General features: G+C 51.5%; 2 protein-coding genes across 3 annotated transcripts in view; one reads left to right on the forward strand and one right to left on the reverse strand.

Annotated features, from left to right (window-relative positions):
* The window catches only part of LOC138641794 (uncharacterized), a 473126-nt gene extending 471904 nt beyond the window's left edge, over window positions 1-1222 (reverse strand). The window contains exons 1-2 of the mRNA XM_069729446.1: window positions 1072-1222; window positions 748-985 (exon numbers count right to left, since the gene is read on the reverse strand). Coding sequence (XP_069585547.1) covers window positions 748-922 — 175 coding nt within the window. The 5' untranslated portion in view covers window positions 923-985; window positions 1072-1222. The remainder of the gene's footprint in view (window positions 1-747; window positions 986-1071) is intronic.
* A 171-nt stretch (window positions 1223-1393) lies between these two features.
* Window positions 1394-12026, forward strand: part of MINDY3 (MINDY lysine 48 deubiquitinase 3) — a 115100-nt gene continuing 104467 nt past the window's right edge. For both annotated transcript variants that reach the window (XM_069729447.1, XM_069729448.1), the window contains exons 1-5: window positions 1394-1477; window positions 5694-5905; window positions 6188-6267; window positions 9059-9119; window positions 10735-10902. In XM_069729447.1, coding sequence (XP_069585548.1) covers window positions 5812-5905; window positions 6188-6267; window positions 9059-9119; window positions 10735-10902 — 403 coding nt within the window. In that variant the 5' untranslated portion in view covers window positions 1394-1477; window positions 5694-5811. The remainder of the gene's footprint in view (window positions 1478-5693; window positions 5906-6187; window positions 6268-9058; window positions 9120-10734; window positions 10903-12026) is intronic.

The following is a 12026-nucleotide window of genomic DNA, read 5'->3' on the forward strand; positions in this document are numbered from 1 at the left end:
TGTCTCAAATCATAACCATCCATTTAAATCAATGAGCGTCAATAGACTTCAGCTATGTAATATGATGTAGGGGCTGAGACCCTGATTCCAGTAATATGTCACTTACTAGGCTGTGTGTTGCTGTTTCACTTAAATCAGTGTTTTATCAGCAGGAGTTTATCACTGCTGGACTAGGTGTCTCGTGCCTACTAGTACAACCACTCCCCATCACCGATTGGCAGATTTCTGCCTATGCACAGTGTACACAGAAAGCGGCCAGTCAGTGATGAAGGCAGGGTTATATACAAGTGAGCTATATACACACACACATTCTGAGCTCTGCAGCACAGAAAACTGATTGCACGAAAATGACAGCAAGCAGCCCAATAAATGCCATGTCTCTGGAATCAAGGTCTCTGCCCCCAGATCATTCAGTATGGACGTTCTTTAGGTTAACATTTCTTACAACTTTTTATCAAAGTTGGTGCCACTTTTTCAGCTCCATTCTGTAAATGTAGAAAACTTGCACAGTAGTTCTACAAACACCGAAGTGGCCGCTTAACCCTCGCGTTACAGCGCTGCCGCCACAGCAAAGTAGCAGAGCAGAATATTTCCTGTAACATTTCCCCATTAAAATGCAGAATTTCCCCAGTATCACACCGACTCCCAAAGAGCAACTGGGCTCTGCTGCATTCACACGTGCATCAGCTGCTCTGCAACCTGCAGCTGTTATCCAACTACAACTCCCAGCATGCCCTGCAGTGTCACCTGCACTCCGTCCTGCCCGCCTCCTCCTGGGCCTGCTGCTCTTCCTCTTGGCCTGTCCTCCCATAGATGCGGATGGTAGAAGCTCAGAGGTGGCGGCTGCTCCCAGCGCTCTTCCTGCAGCACCATGTGCACCAGCAGCTGCGACGGCGCCTGAGAAGGGACAAACCTCCTCCATAGGCAAAGCTGCTGATCTCCGTGCAGTCTGGATGGATTCTGATTATTTCCTTTATGTTTCTTCCTGGGAAGATCAGTAATAAACCTTCCATTCTGTAGCTGAGCATTTATTATTAAATATCTATTTTGCACTGTCTTGTATTTACTTACATGTAATTATTTATCTTGTTTCTTTGATCTGTGCTCATATAACACCTTTTATGTACCCGCAATCCTTTGATCGCTTATATAATACTCGGTATTGCTGTATAAGGAGAACATAACGTTCTCATCTTTTTTAGCACTTTTTGTATTAGTACCCCAGAGACCCCCGCATTGTTGCGCTCCGCCCCGTGCTGGAGGCGGCAGTGACGGCCGCAGCGCCGCCCACCTGTATATATGGGAGGGTGAGCCGTGACGTCACGCCGCAGACAAGCGCTGAGTGACAGCAGGTTGTGTAACCATGGAGACAGACACGCCTCTTGTCTGCGGTGACTTCCGCTTCCGGTGGTCTGTACCTCAGTCAGTGTGGAGCCGGAATGTGATTGCTGCGGTGCGGAGCGTGGTCCGGGCCGGGGTAGGTGTGGTGTGAGCCGGCCAGGGCCGCTCCACCTCCGGGCACAGGGCCTCTGGTGCTGCCCGGTGTGTGCCGGGACTGTCAGCTAACACATCAGACCCGTGTACACGTCCCTATGGCAGCCATAGAAGCCCTGAGCACCTGACAGCCTGGAGAGCTAGAAGCCTAGTTATGCCTCACCTAGGTGCTGTAGTCACAGTGTGCTACTGTCAGGTGCCCCCCAATGTGTGCCGAGCATCCTCCCTCCCTTCTGTCCCATGTGGGGGTCTGGGCCGCCTCCCTCCCTTCTCCCCTCCCATGCGGGGGTCCGGGCCACCTCCCTCCCTTCTCCCCTCCCATGCGGGGGTCCGGGCCACCTCCCTCCCTTCTCCCCTCCCATGCGGGGGTCTGGGCCACCTCCCTCCCTTCTCCCCTCCCATGTGGGGGTCTGGGCCACCTCCCTCCCTTCTCCCCTCCCATGCGGGGGTCTGGGCCGCCTCCCTCCCTTCTCCCCTCCCATGCGGGGGTCTGGGCCGCCTCCCTCCCTTCTCCCCTCCCATGTGGGGGTCCGGGCCGCCTCCCTCCCTTCTCCCCTCCCATGCGGGGGTCCGGGCCGCCTCCCTCCCTTCTCCCCTCCCATGCGGGGGTCCGGGCCACCTCCCTCCCTTCTCCCCTCCCATGCGGGGGTCCGGGCCGCCTCCCTCCCTTCTCCCCTCCCATGCGGGGGTCCGGGCCGCCTCCCTCCCTTCTCCCCTCCCATGCGGGGGTCCGGGCCACCTCCCTCCCTTCTCCCCTCCCATGCGGGGGTCTGGGCCGCCTCCCTCCCTTCTCCCCTCCCATGCGGGGGTCCGGGCCGCCTCCCTCCCTTCTCCCCTCCCATGCGGGGGTCTGGGCCGCCTCCTTCCCTTCTCCCCTCCCATGTGGGGGTCTGGGCCACCTCCCTCCTCCCCTCCCATGCGAGGGTCTGGGCCGCCTCCCTCCCTTCTCCCCTCCCATGCGGGGGTCCGGGCCGCCTCCCTCCCTTCTCCCCTCCCATGCGGGGGTCCGGGCCGCCTCCCTCCCTTCTCCCCTCCCATGCGGGGGTCTGGGCCGCCTCCTTCCCTTCTCCCCTCCCATGTGGGGGTCTGGGCCACCTCCCTCCCTTCTCTCCTCCCATGCGGGGGTCTGGGCCACCTCCCTCCCTTCTCCCCTCCCATGTGGGGGTCTGGGCCACCTCCCTCCTCCCCTCCCATGCGAGGGTCTGGGCCGCCTCCCTCCCTTCTCCCCTCCCATGCGGGGGTCTGGGTCGCCTCCCTCCCTTCTCCCCTCCCATGCGTGGGTCTGGGTCGCCTCCCTCCCTTCTCCCCTCCCATGCGGGGGTCTGGGCCGCCTCCCTCCCTTCTCCCCTCCCATGCGGGGGTCTGGGCCGCCTCCCTCCCTTCTCCCCTCCCATGCGGGGGTCTGGGCCGCCTCCCTCCCTTCTCCCCTCCCATGCGGGGGTCTGGGCCGCCTCCCTCCCTTCTCCCCTCCCATGCGAGGGTCTGGGCCGCCTCCCTCCCTTCTCCCCTCCCATGCGGGGGTCTGGGCCGCCTCCCTCCCTTCTCCCCTCCCATGCGGGGGTCTGGGCCGCCTCCCTCCCTTCTCCCCTCCCATGCGGGGGTCTGGGCCGCCTCCCTCCCTTCTCCCCTCCCATGCGAGGGTCTGGGCCGCCTCCCTCCCTTCTCTCCTCCCATGCGGGGGTCTGGGCCGCCTCCCTCCCTTCTCCCCTCCCATGCGGGGGTCTGGGCCGCCTCCCTCCCTTCTCCCCTCCCATGTGGGGGTCTGGGCCGCCTCCCTCCCTTCTCCCCTCCCATGTGGGGGTCTGGGCCGCCTCCCTCCCTTCTCCCCTCCCATGCGGGGGTCTGGGCCGCCTCCCTCCCTTCTCTCCTCCCATGCGAGGGTCTGGGCCGCCTCCCTCCCTTCTCCCCTCCCATGCGTGGGTCTGGGCCGCCTCCCTCCCTTCTCTCCTCCCATGCGTGGGTCTGGGCCGCCTCCCTCCCTTCTCCCCTCCCATGCGGGGGTCTGGGCCGCCTCCCTCCCTTCTCCCCTCCCATGCGGGGGTCTGGGCCGCCTCCCTCCCTTCTCCCCTCCCATGCGGGGGTCTGGGCCGCCTCCCTCCCTTCTCCCCTCCCATGCGGGGGTCTGGGCCGCCTCCCTCCCTTCTCTCCTCCCATGCGGGGGTCTGGGCCGCCTCCCTCCCTTCTCCCCTCCCATGCGGGGGTCTGGGCCGCCTCCCTCCCTTCTCCCCTCCCATGCGGGGGTCTGGGCCGCCTCCCTCCCTTAACCTCTCTGTTGCTGGGGGCCGGACTTCTTCACTCCCTCCCATCTCTCTCATGTGGGGGGCAGCCTCCCTTTCCACTCCCCCCTCCCATGCCGGGGGCCGGGCGGCCTCCCTCACATCTCCCCTCCTGGGCGGGCGGGGAAGGGGGCGCTGGCTTTCCTCCATTAATTGCACCTGTTTGATCTCGTTATCTGTATAACAGACACAAAATTGTAGATCTGCACAAGGCTGGGATGGGCTACAGGACAACAGGCACGCAGCTTGGTGAGAAGTCAACAACTGTTGGCACAATTATTAGACAATAGAAGAAACATAAGATGACTGTCAATCTTCCTCAGTCTGGGGCTCCATGCAAGTTAAGGGTTAAGGATGATTCTGAGAAAGGCCAAGAATCAGCCCAGAACTACCTGGAAGAACCTGGTCAATGACGTGAAGAGAGCTGGGACCACAGTCTCAAACATTACCGTTAGTGACCAGGGCTGTGGAGTCTGTAAGCCAAACCTCCGATTCCACAGCACTGGTCACTACTGAGCATGTACGTAAAGTGCAGCACAGTGTCATCTTAACTAAAGGCCTAGATCCTTAGATCAAGGTCAGTCATTTATAGGACATTTTATAACTTTCCCAAATTATGAAAACATTACACAGCACATCCTGCTTTGTCCTACTGCATCCAATTTATTTTATATTTTTGGGAGTTGGTCCATTTTTCTGATTCCACTAAAATGGACACCAACTCAGTCTTCACAGCCCTGTTAGTGACAGTACGCTGTCATGAATTCTAATCCTGCAGGATACGCAAGGTCCTCCTGCTCACCAGCACATGTCCACACCTGTTTAAAGTTCGTCAGTGATGATCTGGATGATCCAGAGGAGGCATGGGAGAAGGTCGTTCTCAGACGAGACCAAAATAGAACTTTTTGGTATCAACTTTATTGCCGTATTTGGAGAAGGAAGAAGGATAAGTACAACCCAAAGAATACTCTCCCAACTGTGAAGCATGGTGGGGGAAACCTCATGCATTACTTTGGGGGATGCTTTTCTGCAAAGGAGACTGTATGACTGCACAGTATTGGAGGGGATGGATGGGGTCATGTATCGTAAGATTTTGGGTAACAACCTCCTTCCCTCAGTAAGAGCTTTGAAGATGGGTCATGGATGGGTCTTCTAGCATGACAGTGACCCGAAACATAAAGCTAGGGAACTAAGGAGTGGCTCCGTAAGAAGCATTTCAGGCTCCCGGAGTGTCCTAGCCAGTCTCCAGACCTGAACCCAATGGAGAGAGACAAAAATTAATGTTCCCCAGCGACAGACCTGAAACCTAGAAGATCTGTATGAAGGCGTGGGCCAAAATCCCTGCTGCTTTGTGTGCAAACTTGGTCAAGAACTGCACGAAACGTCTGACCTCTAATTACAAAGGTTTCTGGACCAAATATTAAGTTCTGTTTTTCTATTGTATCAAATATTTATTTCATGCAATAAAATGCAAATTAATTATGTAAAAATCCTACAATGTGATCTTCCAGTTTTTTATTTTTAGATTCTATATCTCACAGATGAAGTGTACCTACAATAATACAGACCTCTCCGTTCTTTGTAGGTGGGAAAACTTACAAAATCATCGATATATCAAATATTTATTTTCCCCAGTATATTTGTGACTTAAGCTCCATTCGGGTGGAACTCTGCAGTGTCCCATTGTTGGGATCAGTGGGGGATTTTGCATAGAAGAGACAGGCACCACTTGTCCATTTAAGTCGATGGGACCCAATAAAATGACAGCACACAGAGCAGTTGTTAGGAGACGCATTCATTGGCCGAGTACTACAACCCTCATGATATTGGTTGCCATCCGAATATATAAAATGTAAAGTGCTGCGGAATATGTTGGCGCTATAGAAATAAAATGATTATAAATGTCCTTTTATTCACTCTTAGGATCTGGTGCTGAATTTCGGCTCTTACTTGGAGCGACGTTGAGAGATTTCATGTTGAAAAGATCGAAACCTTGGCAGCATCTTTACTCTGAAAGGGAAGAGACGTTCAAGGGTCCACGATGTCGGAGTCTAATAAAGAGCTGGTGAATCTGGTGTGGGGAGAGAAAAACGGTAAAGGCCTGGTGGACTCCATCTTCAGCCGGTGGACCCAAGGTGAGCGGCATGAATGTGCGAGATGAAGGAGCAGCTTTTGTAAATCTATTGAACGGCCTCGATCCATCCTGGATTCAGGATTATATTAGGTTTTAAGTTTCCTTTTTATGCTCCTTTAAACTGTCCGCTGCTTGGCCAGCTGCTGCCTGGCGCTGAGTGCTGCTTGGCTTATTGCTTAGTATCGTTCCCAGTGACTCCTCTAATATAGCACCAGCTTCCCCGGCCTCCTCTCTTGTTACTGGAACTTGCAGTCTTATTTGTCATTATACTATTTCTTTTAAGGATTTGTCTTCAGTGTCTCAGAACCAACGGCTTTGGAGCAATTTGAAGGCGGTCCGTGTGCAGTAATTGCACCCGTGCAGGTAAGATGTATTAACCCTTTCATGACCAGGGGATTTTTCATTTTTCCGTGTTCGTTTTTCGCTCCCCTCCTTCCCAGAGCCATAACTTTTTTATTTTTCCGTCAATTTGGCCATGTGAGGGCTTATTTTTTGCGGGACGAGTTGTACTTTTGAACGACATCATTGGTTTTAGCATGTCGTGTACTAGAAAACGGGAAAAAAATTCCAAGTGCGGTGAAATTGCAAAAAAAAGTGCAATCCCACATTGGTTTTTTGTTTGGCTTTTTTGCTAGGTTCACTAAATGCTAAAACTGACCAGCCATTATGATTCTCCAGGTCATTACGAGTTCATAGACACCAAACATGACTAGGTTATTTTTTATCTAAGTGGTGAAAAAAAATTCCAAACTTTGCTAAAAAAAAATAAAAAAAAAAATTGTGCCATTTTCCGATACTCGTAGCGTCTCCATTTTTCATCATCTGGGGTCGGTTGAGGGCTTATTTTTTGCGTGCCGAGATGACGTTTTTAATGATAGCATTTCGGTGCAGATACGTTCTTTTGATCGCCCGTTATTGCATTTTAATGCAATGTCGCGGCGACCAAAAAAACGTAATTCTGGCGTTTCGAATTTTTTTCCCGCTACGCTGTTTAGCGATCAGGTTAATACTTTTTTTTAATTGATAGATCGGGCGATTCTGAGCGCGGCGATACCAAATATGCGTAGATTTGATATTTTTTTTTATTGATTTATTTTGATTGGGGCGAAAGGGGGGTGATTTAAACTTTTGTTTTTTTTATTTTTTTCACATTTTTTTTAAACTTTTTTTTTTTTTAAACTTTTGCCATGCTTCAATAGCCTCCATGAGAGGCTAGAAGCAAGCATAGCACGATCGGCTCTGCTACATAGCAGCGATCTGCTGATCGCTGCTATGTAGCAGAATTGCACGTGTGCTGTGAGCGCCGACCACAGGGTGGCGCTCACAGCGACGGGCAATCAGTAACCATAGAGGTCTCAAGGACCTCTATGGTTACCATTCACAAGCATCGCCGACCCCCGATCATGTGACGGGGGTCGGCGATGACGTCATTTCCGGTCGCCCGGCCGGAAGCGGTAGTTAAATGCCGCTGTCTGCATTTGACAGCGGCATTTAACTAGTTAATAGGTGCGGGCAGATCGCGATTCTGCCCGCGCCTATTACGGGCACATGTCAGCTGTTCAAAACAGCTGACATGTCCCGGCTTTGATGCGGGCTCACCGCGGAGCCCTGCATCAAAGCAGGGGAGCCGGCATCGGACGGTATAGTACGTCCGATGCCGGTAAGGGGTTAATTATTTAACAGCTGTGGCTTTATTTATAGGGGTTTCCTGACTATTTATGGCTCATTCAAGCTAAGCTCTTTTTTTTTTTTTTTTTTTTTCATGCAAGGGGTTGACAGCTCTGTGCAGTCATGTGATCGATGATGAAGGCAGGAGGTGCTGTCTTTAAGAACTCGTTCTCTATAGCAATGGGAGGATTTTCGGACTGTGCATTGAAACAATTAAAGCCCCGCATGCACTTTTCGCTTAATTTGGCCTATGTTGGCCGATAGTCTAAGGCCGGGTTCACATTGCGTTAACAGCAGCCCGTTCAACACATACGTTAACGGGCTGCTGTTAACGCAAGTGCCAGTATGGCAGCGCGCTAGCGCAGATAGAGCATCTGCTAGCTCTATCTGCGCTAGCGGTGACGGTCCCGGAAACACTGCAGCCCGCGTCTCGGGGTCCATCACTCAATGACGGCACATCGCTAACGTGCGCTAGCAATACGTCCGACATTGGATTCAATGGCTGCGTTAACGTACTGCGTTACACCACGTTATGCCGAGGTGTAACGTAGTCCGTCTAACGGACGAGTTCAACGTAATGTGAACCCAGCCTAATGTTGGATGGTGGTCTCCAAGAGGAGTATCAGACTTGCCTAATTTCTGTGGTTGATTTGGTAAGCAACCGAGATAAACCGCTACTCTGATAGCAGCTCTCTCATAGAGAAGACCGGAGCTGCTCGGGTGGGTATTCTTGTGTTAGGTGGGCTTCGGAAGAGATCGTTTGGCCAACAGCTGTCTGTGTATGAGGGTCTGACTTCTAACCTCCATCCCGGAAGAAACGCAGCAGAACAAGTTGCACAATCAGAAACGAGGTATAAGGAATTCACTGGGATAAGTGTGTGACGTGATACCACACATCTTTAAGGAGTTAGGATCAGTATGGGACTTCTTCCTTTTTTTTTTTTTTTGTTATATGATAAAGGTCCCTGGATAATCCCTTTAAAGGAAATCTGTCAGCATTTAATCTGAGAGCAGCATAGTGTAGGGGTAATGCCCCTGTTTTCAGCAGCGATGTATGATTTACTAGCCCATGTGCTGTAGTTCCAATACAATCAGTGCTTTATCAGCAGGAGATTATCAGCACAGGACTAGGTGTCTTGTGCCAGGCAGTCCAACTAATCTGTATAACCCCGCCCCCAATTGGTAACTTCCTGTGTACACTCTCTACAAACTGCCAATCATAGGTGTGGGCGGGGTAATACAGGGCTCAGCATTCTGACCACTGCTACATCTACACCAGAGAAGTGGGATTTTATAGAAACTGCACCATGAAGTGCAGTAAGTGACACATCGCTTGAATCAGGGTCTCTGCCATTTAATGGTTTATGGTGGGAAAACCCTTTGAGAGCATAAGACCTAGTAACTATAATCCGCTATATTTTGAGGGTATTTAGTCAGATTGTTTTGGTGGTCTTGTAATTTCATTTTTTTCTTTTCTTCCTTATAGGCCTTTTTGCTAAAAAATCTACTCTTCACTTCAGAGAAGTCTCACTGGAGAACTTGTCAAGGTAAATTCCCTCCCCATGAAAAAAGCGAATGTCGAAGTATTTCCATAAAACCAGAAGTTCATTTACTACTGGGTATAACGAGGTGAAGACATTCAGGGGGTTGGTTCCTGTGATGTCGTCTTCTCCTTGGTTCTACGCGATGCAAGGTTTTCGCAGAGATCTGGCTACACGAGTTTATTGGACGATGCTGCCTGGCGGCCCCCCGTTGTAATCTTCAGGGTGGAATCAGGGAATCCCTCGTTAACTACTTGTCAGAGATGACGCTGCTGATCGGCCTCAACCTGACATTGAGCTGACGGCAGAGAAGAAGGAAGCGGTTTGACAGCTCTCATACGCTGGCCCCGTGGAGCTCGTGCGGGGACATACAATAATAATCAGGTCCCATAGAAGGTTTTGGGGCCTCATTACTGTTGTATACAACTTGGCAATTATCGGCAGTCATGATAAAGCTATTTACTTGGGGTCTTGACATAGGAGATGTAATTCACAGTGCATCAGCCATCGTCATTGGAGCAATATTAAATTTCTTATTGGGGTCTCCAGAGCAGAGAGGTAGTGTTTTAAAGGTAAAAATAAAGTTATGACCTACGAACCACTACCCTCTTTCCCCATGATCTTGAGAAAGAGCCATCGTGCCTTCCATTTCCTCTGGAGTTGGTCCAGTTTATTTAAAGGGGTCATGGGTGTGGCTGCTTGAGGAAACCCACCATCCTCAGGTTTAGGAGGGTCCCAGAGATCAGACACTCACCAATTACAAAGTGACGGCGTGTCCTAGAATTGGGCTGAAGGATTCGTTCTGCCGTGGTCCGATGTCCAGGATTGGGTAGACCCCCTGCGGTGTACGTCACAGAAGTGAACACTTTCCTGGTCTGGCTGTCATGGAGGACCAGACCGGGGCAGTGTGAATCTTTTTGGTCAGCTCTGGCCATCACTCATATGATGGGATTACCCCTGTAGCGGTAGAGTAAAGGTACCTTCACACAGAGCGACTTTAGAACGATAACGATCCGTGACGTTGCAGCTTCCTGGATAAGCGATATCGTTGTGTTTGACTCGCAGCAGCGATCAGGATCCTGCTGGGAGATCGCTGGTCAGAGCTAGAAGGCCACAACTTTATTTCGTCGCTGGATCACCCGCTGACATCGCTGAATCGGCGTGTGTGACGCCGATCCAGCGATGTCTTCACTTGTAACCAGAGTAAACATCGGGTTACTAAGCGCAGGGCCGCTCTTAGTAACCTGATATTTACCCTGGTTACCTAAAAAAAAAAAAAAAAACACTACATGCTTACATTCCGGTGTCTGTCGCGTCCCTCGCAGTCGGCTTCCCGCACTTACTGTGAGCGCCAGCTGTAAAGCACAACTGTGACGTCACCGTTGTGCTCTGCTTTACGGCCGGCCCTCGGGGACCTCGGCATCGTTGGTCGCTGGAGAGCTGTCTGTGTGACAGCTCTTCAGCGACCACACAGCGATGCTGCAGCGATCGGCATCGTTGTCTATATCGCTGCAGCGTCGCTTAATGAAACGGTACCTTAAGTCCAGGAACACACTTAGGTTTATTACCATGTGCTCATCTTTATGATCTTTTCTTTGCTTTTCTCTTTCGTGTTTTGCAGAAGATGATCAGAAGGACTTCTTATGTCAAACGTTCTGTGACATTCTGGAAATGACCGGCATGAATAATGCCAGCTCATACTGCCTGACAACCTGGCAGAAAGGGAAAACCACTCCGACGCCAGAAAGGGATCTTCCCGCAGAGAGCAGCCGGCCCGGAGATCAGCCCAGTAAGCGCCTTCCTGTGACAGCCGTTCGGTCTTCTTCATACCCTGTCCTGACCTTTTCCACATAGCGGTCATCAGATCTCATCTTTGGCACGTTCTCCGACAGGGCAATGAATTGTCTTTACATGAGCCACGTACACGCCTATTATACATCGCAATTAAATTCCCTTTTGGGTTAAGAGGCTTTCTGATCACAGACGTTTGAAGGATTAGGATTGCTGTAGGTTTGACCCACTTTCCCCCCAGGTCCTGAAAAATGGGGCTCTGCAATGTCTTAAACAGATGTGCACATGATTACTAGGGGTCTGACCTCAGGGACCCCACAGACTGAGATTGGAAGGGCTGCAGTGCTGCTATTTTCCTTAGCAAGTGTCCAATGCAGAAAAAAGTGAAAGCGATGCATTGCTGCAGCCCCGTCATGCTCACGATCAGGGCGATCCCAAAAACTGACCCACCAGCCATCATTGATGAGCAAACGTTCTTGGGTAACATGTTATTCGAGTATCTTGGGCGTTCTCCAATAATATGTTTGAGTCCCTGCGGCTGCATGTTTTGTGGCTGTGTGTTAGGCTATCACCTGCATGTGTTGCAGTGGTCAGACAGCCACGAGACCTGCAGCCGCTGGGTCTTTAACATATTGGAGCACGCTCGGATAACACGCTCGCTCATCACTAGTTATGCTGCCTTATGACATCACTTAGACTTTGTACAGCTTGTGTACAGACTGGGATTTCTGCACCGGCCACCAGTATCCTGACCTGATCTTACCATCCTCCTATATACTTATGGGACTGTTTAGTTTCTTTCAGGAGGCTGGTCCAGAAATCCCAGTCCTTTCACAAATTGTGAACACAGGACGGCTTCACAAGAACAATCTGAGATGGGCATACCCCTTTAACCGTGCAAAATAATTCTGCCTGCGCAGCTGCCGCTCCGTCATACTATTGGGTGTCAATTCCGATTGAGTCACACACATTAAATGTATATCAATCGATTTTATGAGGACGACCGACCATCTAATGTGTAAGGAGACCTCATGACTTGGTGACTATTGGTAAAGACGGAGCTGTTGGCCGTCAACATACCCAATCCTTCTCCTCTGTCAGAGGTCCAGTAGCTTCCTAGTA

Source organism: Ranitomeya imitator, chromosome 6, assembly GCF_032444005.1.
Source record: "Ranitomeya imitator isolate aRanImi1 chromosome 6, aRanImi1.pri, whole genome shotgun sequence".
NCBI lineage: Eukaryota > Metazoa > Chordata > Amphibia > Anura > Dendrobatidae > Ranitomeya > Ranitomeya imitator.